General features: G+C 43.6%; 1 protein-coding gene and 1 long non-coding RNA gene across 2 annotated transcripts; one reads left to right on the top strand and one right to left on the bottom strand.

The window, feature by feature from the left end:
* Positions 1-529: 529 nt before the first annotated feature.
* On the bottom strand, positions 530-2,267 carry LOC310765140. Its single transcript, XR_014549459.1, has 2 exons — positions 2,095-2,267; positions 530-826 (listed from the first exon to the last, which is right to left on the bottom strand). It is a non-coding gene; the product is annotated as an uncharacterized lncRNA (long non-coding RNA).
* Positions 2,268-2,633: 366 nt separating this feature from the next.
* On the top strand, positions 2,634-16,083 carry TADA1 (transcriptional adaptor 1). Its single transcript, XM_083621452.1, has 9 exons — positions 2,634-2,707; positions 3,775-4,275; positions 6,824-6,915; positions 7,251-7,316; positions 10,230-10,327; positions 12,618-12,827; positions 14,159-14,310; positions 14,414-14,576; positions 15,359-16,083. Exons 2-9 carry the CDS (start codon positions 4,202-4,204, stop codon positions 15,509-15,511), a joined length of 1,008 nt encoding a protein of 335 aa, XP_083477578.1. The 5' UTR covers positions 2,634-2,707; positions 3,775-4,201; the 3' UTR covers positions 15,512-16,083.
* The last annotated feature ends 3,175 nt before the right edge of the window (positions 16,084-19,258 follow it).

Here is a 19,258-nt window from a genome sequence, read left to right as displayed (position 1 = left end):
CCAATTATATAATTTAGATAAAGTGGGGCCCCGTGTGCTAGATTTGATGGTTTTCTTTATTCCCCATTCCAAAATCTTATTCAACTAACATTCTGGTCATAATAATAATAATCCCTTATAAAACAACTGCAATATTAATAAGGTCTATTTGTGTGTTGACACATTAAAGGATTTATAACATTGCAAGTGAGGAACTCAAACTATATCCTCCTTCTTTCTGGGGGTAGCAATTATTCTGTGGTATTTCTTCTGTCCTTGTCTTTCTTCCACCCCCCGCACCCCGATTGTTGCTGTTATGGGTCTTGCCTTGGGCAAAGCTGATATCCCATTGGTTGGGTGGGTCACCTGCCACTTTCTGGTGCTCCCCTTTCCACACCCACCACTGCTTCCATTTCTTTTCCAGTCATGCTACTAACTTGTTCAGCGCTCTGGAGCATAACCTCATATGTATTATTATTTTCTTTTAAGCCCTTGAATTGGCACAAAACCAGAAAACTGCACAAGCGGTTTAAAAAAGGTTCTCAATTAATAAAGAAGAGTGTATTTTATTTCAGACACAAACAAACTTTTCTGGCATTCCAAATGTTACTCTTTACTTTCTTAGTCTTATTTCCCCCTCTTTGTCTCTTCTACCTCCCCTCACTCAAGAACCCACTGCCCCTAACTCTCTCTCTATTACCAACTGCCTGCCAACTGCTTCTCCAACTGCCTTTCCCAACCAGCCAACCCACTAAAACCAACCAACTACCCACCAACAACTCCCAACAACAACTCAAACCTCGGGCTAAGCCCTTTTATACACAGGTAGGCTCCGCCTCCGGCTTTCCTATTGGTCTATATTTTTTTTTATATATATAAATTTTTATTGATTTTTCAACACATATTAAAAGACAATACAAAACAATACATAAACAAACAAACATATAAACACGTATAATTTCTTAACCTTTTTTTCCTTAAGCCTTCTTTCAGCGACTTCCCCATACCTCCCTTTTCTGCATCCCTGTTTTAATCTTTACCAGCAACCCCTAATTTCAATTACTTGTAGCACTTTCTTTAAATCCTTTTTCTCTTATCCAATTGTTTGTCACTGCAATTCTATTTTGCATTACCCATGACATTTTAACACTCATTAATTTTACAACAGTTCTTAAGATAAACTTTAAATTTCTTCCAATCTTCTTCCACCGTCTCTTTCCCTTGGTCGCGGATTCTGCCGGTCATCTCAGCCAGTCCCATATAGTCAATCACCTTCGTCTGCCACTCTTCCAGCGTGGGTAGCTCTTGTGTCTTCCAATACTTTGCTAAAAGAACTCTTGCTGCTGTTGTCACATACATAAAGAACGTCCTATCCTTCCTTGACACCAATTGGCCTACCATGCCCAGGAGAAAGGCTTCTGGTTTCTTCACGAAAGTGCATTTAAGCACCTTTTTCATTTCATTATAAATCATTTCCCAGAAGACCTTGATCCTTGGGCACGTCCACCAAAGGTGGTAGAAAGTACCTTCAGTTTCCTTACATTTCCAACATTTATTATTGGGCGTATGATAAATTTTTGCAAGCTTGACTGGGGTCATGTACCACCTATAGATCATTTTCATAATGTTCTCTCTTAAGGCATTACATGCCGTAAACTTTATACCGGTAGTCCATAACTGTTCCCAGTCAGCAAACATAATGTCATGACCAATGTCTTGTGCCCATTTAATCATAGCTGATTTAACCGTCTCATCCTGTGTATTCCATTTCAACAGCAAGTTATACATTCTTGACAGATTCTTAGTATTGGGTTCCAAAAGCTCTGTTTCTAATTTTGACCTCTCCACCTGGAAGCCAATTTTCCTGTCCTGTTTAAAGACTTCATTTATCTGGTAGTAATGAAGCCAGTCTCTTACTTTAGACTTCAATTTCTCATAACTCTGCAATTTCACTTTTCCCTGCTCATGTTCTATAATTTCCCAATATTTCGGCCATTTGGATTCCATATTAAGTTTTTTCACTTCCTTAGCTTCCATTGGTGACAACCACCTAGGGGTTTTGTTTTCCAGCAAGTCTTTATACCGAATCCAAACATTATATAATGCTTTCCTAACAATATGGTCTATATTTTTAACCCTACCTCTCCCCCCTGTTCAAACATTTTCTAAATGAACAGGCAAATGCCACAGCCTGCTTCTTGGAAGAAAAGCAATGTCAAACCTGGACAGCATCTTAAAAAGCAGAGACATCACCTTGCCAACAAAGGTCCGTATAGTGAAAGCTATGTTTTCCCAGTAGTGATGTATGGAAGTGAGAGCTGGACCATAAAGAAGGCTGATCGCCAAAGAATGGATGCATTTGAATTATGGTGCTGGAGGAGACTCTTGAGAGTCCCATGGACAGCAAGAAGATCAAAGTGATCCATTCTTAAGGAAATCAGCCCTGAGTGCTCACTGGAAGGACAGATCCTGAAGCTGAGGCTCCAATACTTTGGCCACCTCATGAGAAGAGAAGACTCCCTGGAAAAGACCCTGATGTTGGGAAAGATGGAGGGCACAAGGAGAAGGGGACGACAGAGGATGAGATGGTTGGATAGTGTCTTCGAAGCTACAAACATGAGTCTGACTAAACTGCGGGAGGCAGAGGAAGACAGGAGTGCCTGGCATGCTCTGGTCCAGGGGGTCACGAAGAGGCAGACACGACTAAACGACTAAACAACAACAAAAGGTGCTGGAAGTTCAAGCTCTGTGAGGTTAATGCTGTGAACAAACTATAGTTCCCAGGACTCTTTGGGGGAGACGCTGATGATGTGGATCAGATAACAATAACAATAACAACAACAATAACAATAATAACACGCTGAATTAATACGCCCCATCGTTCTGCCAGGACACTGAGGTCCAGCTCCGAGGGCCTTCTGGTGGTTCCCTCGCTGCGAGAAGTGAGGTTACAGGAAACCAGGCAGAGGGCCTTCTCGGTGGTGGCGCCCACCCTGTGGAACGCCCTCCCATCAGATGTCAAGGAAATAAGCAACTATCCTACTTTTAAAAGAAGGCAGCCCTGTTTAGGGAAGCTTGTAATGTTTAATGCTGTATTGTGTTTTTAATATTTGATTGGGAGCTGCCCAGAGTGGCTGGGGAAACCCAGCCAGATGGGCAGGGTATGAATAATAAATTATTACTATTCATTATTATTTATTTATTTTATTATTATTATCTGATCTGTAAGTTCAGTTCTGTGTTGCATGGATGAAGGGTGGCATATATTCATAAAATTTTACACCACTCAGAAACCCCCTCAAAATGGTTTATGAAAAGTTAAAGCAAGAAAAAAAAATCACAACCATACTTTAAAACATATTTAAGTTAAAACACTAAAACAGATTAAAATTACCTCAAAATATGAAGTCCCTCGGCTGAAATGCAGAGCTGGCCAGCTTTGATATTTTGGGGTCAGCTCTAATCTGCTTCAGGGGCTAGAAATGTATTTTGCCCAACCAGAGGTGCTCAGGTTGTAGGGAATTGTTGGCACCACCTAAAGGTAAGAGCTTGTTGCATATGGCGCACATGCACTAGGGCTGGTTGGGGCTGTGCACGTCACAAAGAGCAACGTAACACTGAAGTGTTTAGTGTTATTTATCTCTTAAAAATCATAAAGGTGTTTCTTAGGAGTGGGAATGTTTTCTGCCACATTTTGATTAAAAGCTGTCTGCCAGTTGCTAGATAAAATTACTTTGTGGCCACTTGGCTGTCCCTGCAATATGATCTGAATTTTGCCCTTCTACCTATTAGCAGGTGTGACTTAAGAACATATTCCGGTTAATTGAGATTGCTACATCCAAGAACAGCAGCCCTAGTTTGGCTTTTCCTCAGCACCCAGCTTCCCTCCACTTTATGACTCCAGCCGCCTCCTAGGAAGGTGGGAAACTCTCCTCCTTTGGAGGTTCATTAAGCAGATATGGAGGCTTGAGTTGAGATTCCTGCCTGGCAGGGGGTTGGACTAGATGACCCTCCAGTCCCTCCCAACTCTACAATTCTCGGATTCTCTCCTAGTCAGAGGCAGTCAGTCACTCTGGGAGCGCGAGAGAGAGGAGCGGAGGAATTACGGCCGGGAGCTGCGAAACCAAAAAGCAAAACGAATCCGTCAAGGATCGTCTCTGAGGTTGGCGCGCCGGGGCCGGCCGGCAAAAGCGGAGCGGGCGGGCGGGCGGCGCCCGGAGCCATGGCGACCTACGTGAGCGAGCTGGAGGCGGCCAAGAAGAACCTGAGCGAGGCTTTGGGCGAGAACGTCAAGCAGTGAGTGAGGAGCGGGGCCCTTTCACCTTCTGTCTCTCGGCCCCTCCGGCCGCTTAGCCGCCGCGCCCTGCGCCAGGGGCCTAGTAGGCCGTGCCCGAGCGCCGGCCTCGAGTTGTCCCTCGCACCCGCAGGGCGGGCGCTGCCGGGGCGGCTCACAAATAAGTGGGTGGCTGGGTGGACGGGCGGCTACTGCCCGAGTCCTTCCGCGGCCGCCGACCTCAGCTCGCTTCGGGGCGCGCCTCTCCACATTCTCGCCGATATCTGGCTCCAGAAACGCCCTTCGTCGCTGCGGGCATCAAAGTGGCGTCGAGCGGGAAGAGCGGCGGCCTTTCGTTTTATGTTCTCGTTTTATTTGTTTCATAACATTTATATACTGCTTCACCGTACAAAAAGCAAACAAACCAAACCTCCCAAAGAGAATGAAATCGAGGGAAATTCACAAGCCGACTTACTTAAAAGTTAAAATACCAGCAGAATGGATCAAAATTCACTTCAGCATTTCCAAACGTTTGGGTCTAACCTTGCCCAAACAGGTGTGTGTGTTGAGCAGGTGCAGAAAAGCGCCGCCTGCTCGCTCTCCAGAGGCAGGGAGTTCCAAAGGGTCGCCGCCACACTCCCCAGTCAGGGTCCCACACACGCGGAATGGGTCTTAGGGGCACCTGCAAGTGGGCAAGCAGGTGCAGGTGGAGGGACCTCGCAAGGTGGTTAAAAAAAAGAAGATGAAAACAATAAAAACCAGCATTTACTTTTTTTCACAACCCTAATTAAAAACACACCCAGAGAGAGAACCAAAATGGAATAGACTATGAAACTCACACAATCTTTCTAAACATCTGGGTAGAATAGGAATATCTAAATAAGAGCACAGTGCCCTGTGCTGGAGAGAATATAAACCTTGCAGGGCCATGAGGCAAGGTGAGGGTGGCAGGATCCGCAAGGGTAGCAGATGTGGCCTCCAAAGAATGCCTTGCCCACGGCCACAGTGGCAGAAACAGCTGCATCTACAGAGGAGCATTTTGTAGTTCACCTCAGGTGCCCAAAGCTCAAGGACCACTCTTCTTTTTAAAATAGAATGGGGAAATTTATTGAACTATTGGAAGACATACTGTAAACAAATTAAAACATTAGTGGGACTGATATAGAAATGTGCAGTAAGAGACAATTAAGGGGAAGATAAGGGAAAATTTGTAAATATATTTTAATTGGATATGCAGTAATAAAAATATATGAAATAAATAACCTCAGAAAGGAGGGGAGGGAAGTCGAGGGGGAAGTAAATTAAATTTGTAAAGATTCGGTTTTTCTTGTCAAAATATTTGTAAAAGCTGAAAATAAAATTATAAATAATTTTATTGGACCGGCCCTGAAGCCCTGGGATAAGCTTGTTTGAGTTGCCTCAATATTTCAAAGAACGCATGGTATATAGGGGAAAGGGGTAGGTGGGAAAGGTGAAGCTAGTTTCTACTTTCAGTAGTAGGTAATTCTGTGATGCCCAATGTAACATTTGTAAGCTTCTTTATGTAATATTTTGTGTTTCAGCTAATATTGTTTAATGCCAATTTAAACTGGTTGCTGGTTAATTGCCTTGATCTTCCTGCTGGCATTCGTCCGTAGACAGATTTTCCTGGTCATGTGGCCAGCACAACTTTTCTTATTGCAGCTTAAAATATATTTAAAACAAAACAGACAAGAATTACTAGGGCAGAGATCTACCAGCCCTTCACTGAATTGAAATGCCCAGAATTAATATTTTTTAGGTACATGACGGTGGGGTGGAGGAGAGGCAGTTGTGACAAAGTCAGCTATGGCTTGTAATGTAGACGAGTTGTTGAAAGACCACCTACCTGTTTTATTTTTCTCCCGTGGTGGGGCAAGCAGGCGAAGAAGAGACGTCCTCCCCCTAAAAAATGGCCAACAAGTTCCAGTACCTCTTTTTCTAAAAAATAAAGAAAGCCCTTAATATAACCATGGTTTAATTGCAAAGAACTCCAGGGGAAGCATTGAAAAAAGCCAGCATAAATTGAATCACTTCCATGGCAATTTCCAGCTGCTTTCTTTGGATTGTGTAATTAGTACACATAGGATTATGCTGGAGCCAGGAACTTGAGGTGTAAAATTCGACTTTATTATTTTCAGATTGAGTATTGCAGTTACATAATTTTCCAAAGTGCTATGTTCTGTTTCCAGGCTCTGATATTCAACAGAGAGTCCTGATGGTCAAATTGTTCCTTAAATTTATTAACTCTGATTGAAGTTCTGCTCGTCTTTGGACTAGATAACCCCTGAGGTTCCTCTAATGCAGTGGTGGCCAAATTTGGCCCTCCAACTGTTTTTGGACTACAACTCCCATCATCCCTAGCTAACAGGACCAGTGGTCAGGGATGATGGGAAGTGTAGGCCCAAAACATCTGGAGGGCCAAGTTTGGCCACCGCTGCTCTAATGTATGAAACTGCATGATAGTCTCTCCTATAGGGTTGAAGAGGGAAAGAGTAGATTGTTGAGAAGCGAAGGCTAGTATTGAGGGTACATTATTTATATATTTCACAGATACTGGGCTAATTTGAAGCTGTGGTTTAAGCAAAAGATCAGCAAAGAAGAGTTTGACCTAGAAGCCCGGAGGCTCCTCACACAAGACAATGGTAAGAAAACTATATGTGAGTTGCTCTATGTGGCTTCCATGAATCTCATGCTGAACTTGGGGGTTAGCTGCAATACTGTACAGTAATGAAATGATTCAGCTATGAGCAGGCCATGGGGTGGGTTGAACTATAGGGCACTGAAACTGCACCATGATCAATGAAGACAATGTTTAGCCACCCCTTTGGTTTCTGAGATTGTTCTGTATCTAGTTCAGGGCTTGCTGTGTAGACTCAAGGGGCATCTTCCATGCTACTATATGATGCTGAGGCAAGTGCACATTTTCTTTTAAGATGGCTTGCTGACATCTTTATGTGGACTTCTTTTCTTTTGGCAGTCCATTCTCACAATGACTTCCTGTTGGCTATTCTCACACGATGCCAGATCTTGGTTTCTGCACCTGGTAAGTCGACTGTTAAAATGCTCATGCACCTGGACTTTAGGAGAAAGAGCTGTAGTGTGTTTACTTCAGCAGCAATTCTAATATTCATTTTAGTATGGTTAGATGCATGCTGAGTCTGTTTTACCACATTGGCCTGAATATAAGCCTCACTTGTTTCGCAACCTTATGGTATGCAGCCAGGAGCACAGGGCAGACAGCGCCAGGAGCACGGCAAAGTGGTGCCCGCCCCATGTGTAGTCCCCCATCCTCTCCCCCAAGGTCGGGAAGGGAGAGAGCGAGGAAGGGGAAAGTCCGCCGGCAATGCAGTGCAGCTCCCCCCCCCCTTATGCAGCCAGAAGCAGCAAGGAATGTAGCGGCTTATATTTGGGTATATTTTCTTTTTTTCTTTCCCTCCCTCCAATTTTAAAGGTGTGGTTTATATTCAGGTGCTGCTTATATTCGAGCCAATACGGTACTTCTCAGAAACAAATAGAGCTGCTTCCTTCCCAAAATAGCTTTCTTTGAAACCTGGAAATATATATATCTTTCATTATTGTAAATGACATTGGCAGGGATCTTAAGGATGCTATTGATAAGTAACTTCAGTTGCAGATGTGTACTGCAGAATGAATAGACCCAGGAAAGTGGGGCACATATGAATAGAGGAGGGGATCCTGAAGTTTTCACATTAAGCCTTGGCACTGGAGTTGGAATGAAGCACACAGAAGCAGCATTCATTTTCTCTCTGTGGTTTTTTAAATAGGACGTTGTTGTTGTTTAGTCGTTTAGCCGTGTCCGACTCTTCGTGACCCCCTGGCCCAGAGCACGCCAGGCACTCCTGTCTTCCACTGCCTCCCGCAGTTTGGTCAGAGTCATGTTTGTAGCTTCGAGAACACTGTCCAACCATCTCAACCTCTGTCGTCCCCTTCTCCTTGTGCCCTCCATCTTTCCCAACATCAGGGTCTTTTCCAGGGAGTTTTCTCTTTTAAATAGGACAGTTGTAGCTATTCCTAGAATCCTTCCATAGGCTGCCTCACCATAAATATCTGCAAATAGGCAAAGGTGATATCAAACTTGATTGACTGGTTGAAAGGCCAACAGTTCCCCCTCTACCCACGATTGCAGCTGTGATCATTGCACTGTGATCATACCCTCAGATCTTTGGGTACCTGTACTTTTTCCTGCCTTTCTCTCAGGCCTCCTCACCTGGGGATGCAGGTAGATTGCTCACCAAATCTCTTTATCCTCCTCCTCCTCCCTTTCTATGACTCAGGCTTAAAAGCCCCCAGAAGAAACTGGAGACTTTCATCCTCTCATCAGCCCCACACATGACAAGTGCAAACCATCTGGGTTGACTTCTCTTTGAGCTAATTGTGAGCAGTCTGCCAGCTTCATCATAACCCTGTACAGTGGGACTAATAGGTCTGAGGAGCATACCTAGTTTGTAGGAACAGGTTGAAATGCCCATGTTTTGCTTGTTTTAAGATTAAATAAACCTCATATTGAGCATAACTTACACAGTAAAGTCAGGATAGTGGAAGCAACGCACTCATAAGCACATTTACTTGAAATGAAAGTAAGTGTGCTTGAGACTGCAGTGTTACCTGTTTTTCAGAATTCTGTTTCAGAAGTCTGATCCCAAATGTGTTGGGAAATAAGATTTGCCTTGATTCTGTCTAATTGGGTAGATTTGTGAGCTGCCACACACAGAACATTATCCAGAAGTCCTTCAGGGAGTAAGGTAGAAGACCTATTGTGAAAGTGATTAAAATACAGTTTGGAGCTTGCGAGAGAAGATGACAATTTGCTCTTCTTTGACTCACGACAGATTATCATAAGTCAAGGGGGTCTATTTTTATCTCTCTTCAAAAATGCTTTTGTTATGCCCTGAAGCAGCACACTCTTATTTATCAAGTGTCACTGAGAGTCATGTTCTGTCTTTGTGTAATCATTGCTCTTCCATGTCCATTGAGTTTTGGCCACAATATGGTGCTGCAGGGAGCCCTGGTGGCCTTGTGCTTCCCCTGGTTCTCCTCAGCCCAGCTTTCTAGCAGTTGTACTCTCATCAGGGAAACCCTGCTGTGTTCCTCATTTTGCCAAACTTTGTGCTGCACTTCAAACTTTATGCTGCAAAGTATGCCATTCTTCAGTATCACAACCAGTTAAGTGCCCCACTGATGTAAGTAATGTATAAACACATAATAAAAAGGAGTCCTTTTGCTCCAGAGTGCACACTATAAAATATATTGACTGTGGTTCAGAGACATGAGTGTGATGCTGGGTGTGAGTGGCAGAAAATGTTCAGTTTCTGTTAATTGGTTCTCATGGGAAACTTACAGATTCTGGCTTCACACAATTAACTCAAGGCTGTGTCAATTTACTCTTGGCAGAAAGCCAAGGTCAGCTTGACCTAGAAACTACTTACTCTGATTGGTTAACGACCAGCACTCAACTCTGTTATCTAGGGATTGCTAGCACAGTTTGGTGTGTTAGGGGTGTGTTAGGAGTAGAAGTGCTGTGTATGGTTAAGAGAGAGAGAGAAAGAAAGGATTTATTTTGCTTTGTTTTGTATGCAGAAACTCTGCTGCTTTTATTTTTCCTTTTAATAAATCCTGTAAATAGTTATTCTGAGTCTAGCTGACTAGTCATTTCCACCTCAACTAGCTTCTTCGCTGTGCAGGAAAACTCTGCTACGTTTGGGCTAAAGCCATTAGAGCTATGCCTGACACTTCAAAGTTCCATGAGAAAATAGCTCAGCCCAGAAAAGTGGAAACTGTGGTTTGGGAAGCTGAGGTTGCTGGAGTAGAGCATAAGCAACCTCTGGCACTTGTGATAGACGGTGATGACCAGGATATTTAAATTGGGCAGGGTGCAATGGAGGTTTAGATCCTTACCAAATCTAAGACTTACGGTTTTCTTCTTTTCCATTTCCAGAGGGTGCTGGCTCTTTGCCATGGACAGGAGGTTCTGCAACAAAACCAGGGAAGCCCAAGGGGAAGAAAAAGTTTTCTTCCGTTCGGCAGAAGTTTGATGTAAGTTTGTCCATTCTTACATGCATTAGAAAGAGGAAAACTAAGCCTAGATGTTGGAAACCAACATGATAAGAAATGCAGAGCTGCTATCATAAATAGCAGCCCCAGCTCAAGTTCCCAACACACTCTCCAAAACCTTTAGTACAGTTCACCAGGCGCATCCCTACGCTGTGCATTTCCACACCTCCACCAGTGGTAGCCACTGAGGTGGTTTGGCAGTGTGGAAATGTTTCAGATAATGATGTTGGGAGAGCAAAGGGAAGAACTCGACCTGGGACTGGAATTTTGGCCAACAGTAACTTGGCAGACTTCTTAGAAATTTTTTTTAAAAAATATGAATACCCCACTTTTTGCCATTCACAAAGGAGTTGCTCAAAGTGGCATGCAAATGAAATGCAAACACAAAAGCAACAATGACCCAACTATTAGAATACAAATTATGAAGCCAGAAACAGCAGCTGAAAGCAAACACCAAAAGAGCAGCACCAGCAACTGATACAGTTGAGTGGCAATAAAATCAAAAGTGGAACAGGCCCCGGTATAGGTGCCACTTAATAACCATTCTGCATTTGTAAGAACTCAGTCTTTTAGTGTGGCAGCACCTGCTCTCTGGAACTCCCTGCCTATTGATATCAGGCAGGTGCTTTCACTCTACTCTTTTGGGTACTTGCTAAAACATTTTTTTAGACAATCCTATCCAGATGCTTAGAAAATTGATGTGAATTTTAATCTGTTTTTAGTATATTGTTATTTTAAAAGTTTAGGAAAGTCTTAAATAATTGTTGTTAACTTTTCTTATTGATTTATCTTTTTTGCAAACCATTTTGAGATTATTTTACAATCAAGTGATGTATAAATTGTATGAAATAAAATAAATAAAAGCTTGTTTTAAAAGGAAAGTTTTCAGTTGCTGGCAGAACACAAATAAAGGGGAAGATAACCTCATGGGGGAGGGAGTTCTACATATGAGGTGCCACTACAGCAGAAGCCCTCAGATGGCCGTCAGTGGCACACATAAGAGAGATGCAACAGCCAACATTAAAAGGACAGGCAAATTTGCATAACGTAATTTCAGAGGCTTTTGCATGAGCTTGGATGGGAGGAGAAAAGAGAAGGAGAAGAGCAGAATAGCTTAGGGAGCTAGTGGATGTCATTATTCGCAGCAGTTCTAAAGATTTATGGGTATTAAAGACGCACCTTCCAACATGCCAAGTCATGCTTTGCCCCTTCTGGTTTTTGAGGTGTCTTCTGATACAGTTTTAATATTATCAACCTCTTCTACACAAGCATGAAGATAGGGACTCTCAAAAGTGCAAGTGAGATTAATGAGAAACAATATTCTCTGCTTTTGGTGCAGAGAATGTGCTCTCAACTATGGCGGCTATTCCTTTTTGTAGCCTACAAATTGCTTACATTAATAAAATCAGCATAACCATCCATATGGTTAAAATTGGTAGAGTTCTATCTTATACTCAAATAAATGGAAAAAAATGCTCAAGAGCCCTCCTGTCTTTCACAACTTGCAACTAAGAAGTTTATTTAATGTGCAAATATATAAAAGAGGCTTAGACAGAAGAAGATTGTTTTGAGAATTAGTTACACAAGAGACTGAATAGTTGAATAGACTAAACTCATGTACAGTGGTACCTCTGGTTGCGAACGGGATCTGTTCCGGAGGCCCATTTGCAACATGAAAAGAGCGCAACCTGCGGCAGCGCATCTGCGCATGCGCGGGTTGCGATTCGTCGCTTCTGCGCATGCACATGACGTCATTTTGTGCGTCTGTGCATACGCGAGCGGCAAAACCCAGAAGTAACCCTTTCCGATACTTCCGGGTCACCGTGGGAAATAACCCGAAAGAACGTAACATGAAGCAGACGTAACATGAGGTATGACTGTATAAACGTACATGCTAGTGATAAAATTGCAAAAACATGATAAGAATGCATACATAAATAAACTGGGTAGGAATAATTGTGAAATTCCCAGTAAGAAGTTGGATACCACACTGTTTTTGTGTATTTCTGTGGAGCTGCAGATGTGATCTATATCCTTAAGAGTTCAACCCTATATGCACTTATCCCAGAGTGTGTACTGTTGAACTCTGTAGGGCTTTCTTCATGTATAGGATTGCAGTTTAGGGGGCTGCTATGATGAAATAATGTGTTTAATTTCTCTTATCTCTCTGAAGTCTTAAGAAAGTGGCAGGTTATGTGTCCAAATGGAGCATTATTTAATCTCGCTCAGTGTTTTAGCTTAGACAGCTGAAATGTATTGTTATACTTAACAGCACCGATTCCAGCCTCAGAATCCATTATCTGGAGCTCAGCAGTTTGTGGCCAAGGACCCCCAAGAAGATGATGATCTGAAGCTCTGTTCACATACAATGATGCTTCCCACTTGGGGCCAGCTGGAGGGAAGGATGATTGTCACTGCTTATGAGCACGGACTGGATAATGTCACTGAAGAGGCAGTGACAGTTGTTGTCTATGCTGTGGAGGTGAGATAACACAGAAGAACAAATGTGGTCCTGGTTTTGCTGCAGGCAGAAAACGTCTTATTTTGTGTATGGTATGGAATTAAAACTAGCTATCACTATAGAAATAAGCAAAACAGATACCCACAAAACAAAAAACAAAACAAAACCAGCCTTTGCAAGCATATATGATAGTACTTTTAGTGTTATTTCTCAGAGTATGAGTAAGGCAGGCTGAGCTTTTTCTGTAACTCTGCTGGCATACAAACTTGGACTTTATAAAGCATTTAATACTGGCTTAAGTGCTGAATGAAAGAAAACAAAGCCATATCTGGTTTTGATGAAAATCTGACTCCCTGCCTTGGATTTCTAAGCATCTCAACCTTTTTGCTTTCTCTCTTTTTTTTAGCTCTTAGTTGTACATATGTGCATTGGCCATGATCCAAAGATCAACCAGGCTCTACCACACTCACAAGTACAGGGACTGACTTGCCTTCTGCTTTTCTGTGATGATTCAGTGTGAATACAGAGAAGAGGCGTCACCTATGTGATCATTAGGCCTGTGATTTGCAAAAAGTATCTGCAGAATTCAGGACCTTATGCTTGTTTCTCACATGCCTACCCCATTCACATATAAAACAGAATGAAGGGGCTTGCATCCTGCATCAGACTGTGGGTGAGGGTAATTGAACCCTTCTCCACCTGAGGTTCCCATTCTCTTTGCTTCAGGCACCTCTGGAAGTGCGCTGGGCTGGAGGATAAAGGACTGTGGGTAACAGATTGTGAGGGAGTGAAGTTGGGGAAGTTAAGATGGGGATCTGCTTTTGATGTTAACCCTGGGGCCACTGTTTCTTCTGCTCCTCCCTGCCTTTATACTGGAACACGGCAAACATGAATTAGCAAAAGTTCCTAAGAGCCCTTAATCTAAAGGGCTTATGTCAGTTTCCAGCAGCTCTAGTTCCAGTGCTGCCAGTCCGATAACTCTGGCCATCCTTCCTCATTTCAGTTGTGAGCCAGAGTCCCTGTTGCTGCTTAGAGTGGGGGTCCTGACACGAAGTCTGCCAGGGTCATCTTCTTAGAAGATAAATTGTGTAGATTGGGATCAGGCTGATGTGTGGCCATGCTAATGAGATGCATTGATTCCCTGGGTTCTTTCTGGGTAACAATTCAGTCTGCAATTTCTTTGGCAGACTTGACAGTGCAGGGCATAAAGCTCTGCAGCCTGACCAGTGGGTGTTCTGGTTTCAGGCTTGGGTGTCGTGCAAAGTATTTACAATGTAATAATCACAAGACGGGAACTGGGAATTGTTCTTGGTACTCATCATGAGCAGTAAATATGAGTTCTATCTCTGCAGAAGCATCTTAAGGATATCCTTGCATCTATAATATCAAGGAGAAAGGCCTACCGTCTCAGAGATGGTCACTTCAAGTATGCCTTTGGAAGCAATGTGAACCCACAGCCTTATCTGAAGAATAGTGTTATTGCTTACAACAACTTAACTGAGTGGTAAGAAAGTACCTATTTTAATGTGGTGCAGGACAGAACTTTAGAATATGAAACTAGCGTTTTTCATTCTTTCCTTTTTCCCTCCCTATTTCTCTTTTTCTAGCCCTCCCACGTGCTTAGCTCCCCCTCCTGGTCAAAACCTTGCTTCCCACCCACCTCCTGACGATGCTGAGCAGCAAGCAGCCCTACTCCTAGCATGTTCTGGGGACACCTCTCCAGCAACTCTGCCACCAGTCAACATGTATGACCTCTTCGAAGCTCTGCAGGTAACTTCCTTATGCTGCTAGTTAGCTTGGCTTGGAGAGCGTGTTTTCTGGCAAAACCCCAACATAAGTAACCTTGGGACTGTAGGAAGGAAATGCTCTTTTCTGTATAAGTGCATATGCACTACATAAACTTCCGGGTTGTATCTAGCTGTTAACCCAGCAACTGTTTTAGATTTTCCAGCGAACTAAATTTAATTTCCTACTGAAGCCTCCAAAATTTAGGCAAACAGGCCCAGTCCCCACTCTATGTACTTCTGATCTTACATACACTTATCAAGCCATCTTTCTATGAATCGCAAACATTATCGGACAGGGCAACGACTCACTTTTTAGCTATGCATGTTGTGTAACACATGGTCATATTCACCTTACAGTTCTTGGTACAGTAATTCTCAAACTGTATGCTAGGAACATAGGAAGCCGCCCTATTCTGAGTCAGACTATCATTCCATCTAACTCAGTGCTGTCTACAGTGACTGACAGCAGAAGTCCAGGATTTCTGACAGGGGCCCCTAGCAGCCCTAACTGTAGATGCTGGGGACTGAACCCGGGAGCTTCTGTCTGCAGAGCACACATTCTGCCCTTCCCAAAAGGAAGGAGGTATATCTTGAAAAATTAATTAGCACATCATGCATCAAACACTCTTTGTCCCTTGGACTGGGGATTATGTAGTGTATGAAGCACTAAGAATAAGAAACACACAATTAGTTCCAGTTGGACATTTTAGGCCTTTTAAGTTGAGAATATGTTGCTAACAAAATTTCCTCATATGTAACCTGTAGGTCCACCGAGAAGTGGTTCCTGCACACACAGTCTATGCCCTCAATATTGAAAGGATCATCTTGAAGCTCTGGCACCCAAACCACGAGGAGCTGCAGCAGGACAAGATCCACCGGCAGCGGCTGGCTGCAAAGGAAGGACTCCTGACATGCTGAGGCAGAAGCAGTGGCCAGTGCTGACGATCGGCTGGGCTGGTATCTCCTGGACCTGCCAGTTGGGCATTTTGACTTTGGGATCACAGGACTTGCATTATGGTGTCAGCTTTCCCAAGTGGAAATGTGGACTTCTTTCCTATGGAAATATTACTTGAGAAACCAGAGGGCTTTGTGCTTGCTTCTAGAAAGGATAAAAGAGCAGTGCCTCAGCAATGCTTATGCTTTGCCCCGGCACCCTCTTTGAATCACAGTGCATGGCAGTCATTCCAAAAATAGTTTCGTGTCACTGTGGAAAAGGAAAAGTGACATTGTTTGCTGTGGAGAACCTGTTCTTGTTATTATTCCCTTCATGGAATGAAGGATTGTGGCCAGAGATTGACAGAGGCTGGTTCTTAGAGTTGCCAAGTTTTAGGGCTGCAGTTTGAGCCGCTGCCCTGGGCTGCCTTTGCAACTATAGCAAAGAGCTTTGTACATAGCAAAGAGCTTTTGTGTTGGGTTTATATAATGTATGACAAAAGGGAAAAATACTGATCCACATTAATAAAATCAGCTGTAAGACAATTCTCATAAAAGAGAATCTTTTTCTCTCATTTTTTTCTTTCAAATTTGAGTTTTGTTCAAGTAAAACATCAACAGCCAGTCTCCCAGCTACTGTCAGAGTGGCAAATCACCAATGCATTCCCTTGAACATGAATTTTTCATTACAGTGTTGCTGAAAAGTAATTTAAGCATAGAGAGTTCATAAAACCAAAGAACAATCAACCCCAAATGTGCTAGACTGCCCCAAATTAGCCATGTTGCCTTTCAGCACTATTGTTAGATTTATTTGCAAGCAAGTCTCACTGATTTCAATGGAACATGCTTGTGTATGTTAGCTCAGAAGTAAGTGCCACTAAGTTCAGTGCGGCTTAATTCTCAGTGCACATGCATAGAATTAAAAGTTTTGCTCTTGATCCCCATTAAACAGGTGGGAACTTGAAGCTTGGTAATAATGACTTGTTGAAATCCATTTGCACTGGTGTCATGTAGCAGCTAATAGATTTAACCTGGGATAGCTCAGTCAGTAGAGCATGAGACTGTTAATCTCAAGGTCATGGGTTTGAGTCCCACATTGGGCAAAAGATTCCTGCACTGCAGAGGGTTGGACTAGATGACCCTCAGGGTCCCTTCCAACTCTACAGTTCTGTGATTCTGTGACTGAGTTACAAATGAAAATGTTCCTGGTTCAAATCCCACCTCAGCAATGAATACTCTGGGTGGCCTGAGGCAAGCTACACACTGAACCCTCTATTTGCAATATGGGGATGTTAACCAACTTGCCTTTCAGGCTGTTGTAAGGATTACCCGCTAATGTGCATGAAGCTCTTTGAACAAGCCCCCTACACAGGCTTTGTTTGTTTGATAGCATGGCTAAACTGGAGTTTGAACCGGGACCTGAGCCATGCTAGATCTCCAGTGCTACTTTGGATTCTATGTCCAGTGAGACTAGTATAAATTTTATTTCTTCTGATGTGAAAAGGAGGACACAAAAACGATGTATCCTAGACTCAGGGTCTGCTAGAAGGCTGCACCTCTCTCTCCTGGGAAAAACACACTACTGTATGGGAACCCAAGTGTTTTTTCTCTCATGACTGAGCGCTCTTCTGCTGTTGTAGGTGGTGTGTTTTTTCTGTGGTCATCTTCTGAAATGGTGAGTGTGTCTCAAGCACTTGACAGAGTTGCTCCTAAATGCTCTCCCACTTGGCAGTGCCTTGGTTTGCTGAGGGGATCGATGGGGCAACAGCTGGCATGAAGTATTCCTAACTTCTTGAGACAGTGCATGATCAGGGAGCAGGATCGTGCCAAACTAGCTCCCTGTCACACTCTCATCCTGTGACATCAAGTACTCTGGTTGCCCTGACATCTGTGTGTGTGCATGGTCACCATCTTCAGCCTTCATGCCTACGGCTGTGCCCCTGAAAACTTCCCTGCTGCAGGTGTTAGCGCTGTACTTGCTGGTGCCAGAGGGTGGGGCAAGCTGGAGTGTCTGGTATTGGGAAAGACTGATTATTTATTCTATTTATTTATTCGCCACTCTCCCGCACTCAAAGCAACTTACAAAAAATAAATGGCATTTCCGTGCGCTCTGGTTTCTGTCACGGTGTCCCGTTGTGCCAGAAGCGGTTTAGTCATGCTGGCCACATGATCTGTCTGCAGACAAATGCCGGGTCCCTCGGCCTGAAGCGAGATGAGCACCACCCCATAGTCGCCTTTGACGACTCAGATCTCTTATCTATCATCTAGCTATCTAGCTATCTATCATCTATCTATCTATATCTATATCATCTATCATCATCATCTCAGATCCACTTCTGTCCCACCCCACTAAAAGATAAGGTCTGGATGAATAAGAATGTTTTTGACTATCACCTAAAGGCCGATAGTGATGGCACCATGTGTGTCTCCCTGGAGAGAGCACTCTAGAAACAGGGAGTCGCTACAGAGAAGGCCCATTCTTGTGTTGTCACCCTTTGTACCTCCCTTGGAGGGCGCACACAAATAAGGGCCTCAAATTATGGGTGGCGTGCCAGGGTGGGGAAGGGAACTGCTTGGTGTACATTGGCTCTTGGCTCTTGCCGGAGTGGTGTTCTGCTTTACCACATCTGGCAGCAGCTAAGGCTGCACACCTTTCGTGCTGAAGGGGCAGTGGTCATGCAATTGTGCCTGCACTACCATCCCTGGGTTTGATTCTATGCCCTCTAGCAGCAGAACACAAGAGAACAACAGGAATGCAAAATGGTTGTAATTACTAGTGGTAGCTGTCAAGGTTTGCATGTCTAGGTTTATTAAGAACATTCAAATGGATGTAAAAACATAAGTGATTTCACTGGAATGCCCTCAGTTTTGTAACTTTAAAGATGTGTAGAAAAAAGAAGAAAGCTAAGCAAGGGTGCCAGGTAAGCCCCATGCCACAGCGCACTCCCCCCCCCATTTGAATAGCAATGCCCATCAACTTGGGGGCGGGCGGGCGAAGGGACCTCAGCCCCCTAGGAGTTTGGCAATGGCAGTCACCCCTTCTCCTCTGCCCCTAGGCAGCCCCTGGGACAGAGAACCACCTTACTTCAGCGCTTCTCTGAGGCCTGCCATAGTGAGAAAGAAGGGAGCTCTCTAAGCCACTGCTTCCCCGACACCTTCCCTCCCTTGCTAGAGAAGGGCATGGCAAGGGGCTGGCCTTGCAAGCTGAGCTGAAAGAGGCCTGCACCTTAGAAATGGGCCGTGGGGTACATGGACTTGTCAGGGCACCAGCTGCTCACGGTGTGGATTGTTTCACAAACTATTTCAGGGTTTTTTTTCCATCGTAAGCCAGTTCACATGATGCAGATTTTAAAGAAATACTTCATAAAACACCACACGCCTAAAAGAAAAGCAAATACAGATGCTCTACAACAATCAATGGTTCTGGGGCACTAATTGCTCTACTTGGAAGGCATAAATTACAGCAACAGTGAAATTTAGAACAAAGGTCCCAGATCATGCACGTTATACCAATCCGATTTATAAAACCTTGTTTATATTGCCTTTATCTGCCTCCCTGTCCAGTTCTCTTCCCCTTTCCTGTTCCCCTTTTATTTGATTATTTGCATATTTATGCTAGTAAGTACTGTGAACACGGCTATAGAACTTTAAAATGCTATATGTGTATGTGTGACTAATGGAAAGCTATTATTATATTGGAACTGTAAATAAATCCTTCAGGATTTTACTGAC

Source organism: Podarcis filfolensis (genome assembly GCF_964270895.1).
Source record: "Podarcis filfolensis genome assembly, chromosome: 6".
NCBI lineage: Eukaryota > Metazoa > Chordata > Lepidosauria > Squamata > Lacertidae > Podarcis > Podarcis filfolensis.
This window is presented reverse-complemented; position numbering and strand designations above follow the sequence as displayed.

Coding starts and splice junctions, on each gene's coding strand:
- TADA1 (XM_083621452.1), top strand. CDS start 4,202: ATGGCGACCTACGTGAGCGAGCTGGAGGCGGCCAAGAAGAACCTGAGC. Junction 14,311..14,413: donor TACAACAACTTAACTGAGTG/GTAAGAAAGTAC, acceptor CTCTTTTTCTAG/CCCTCCCACGTGCTTAGCTC. Junction 14,577..15,358: donor ACCTCTTCGAAGCTCTGCAG/GTAACTTCCTTA, acceptor TGTAACCTGTAG/GTCCACCGAGAAGTGGTTCC.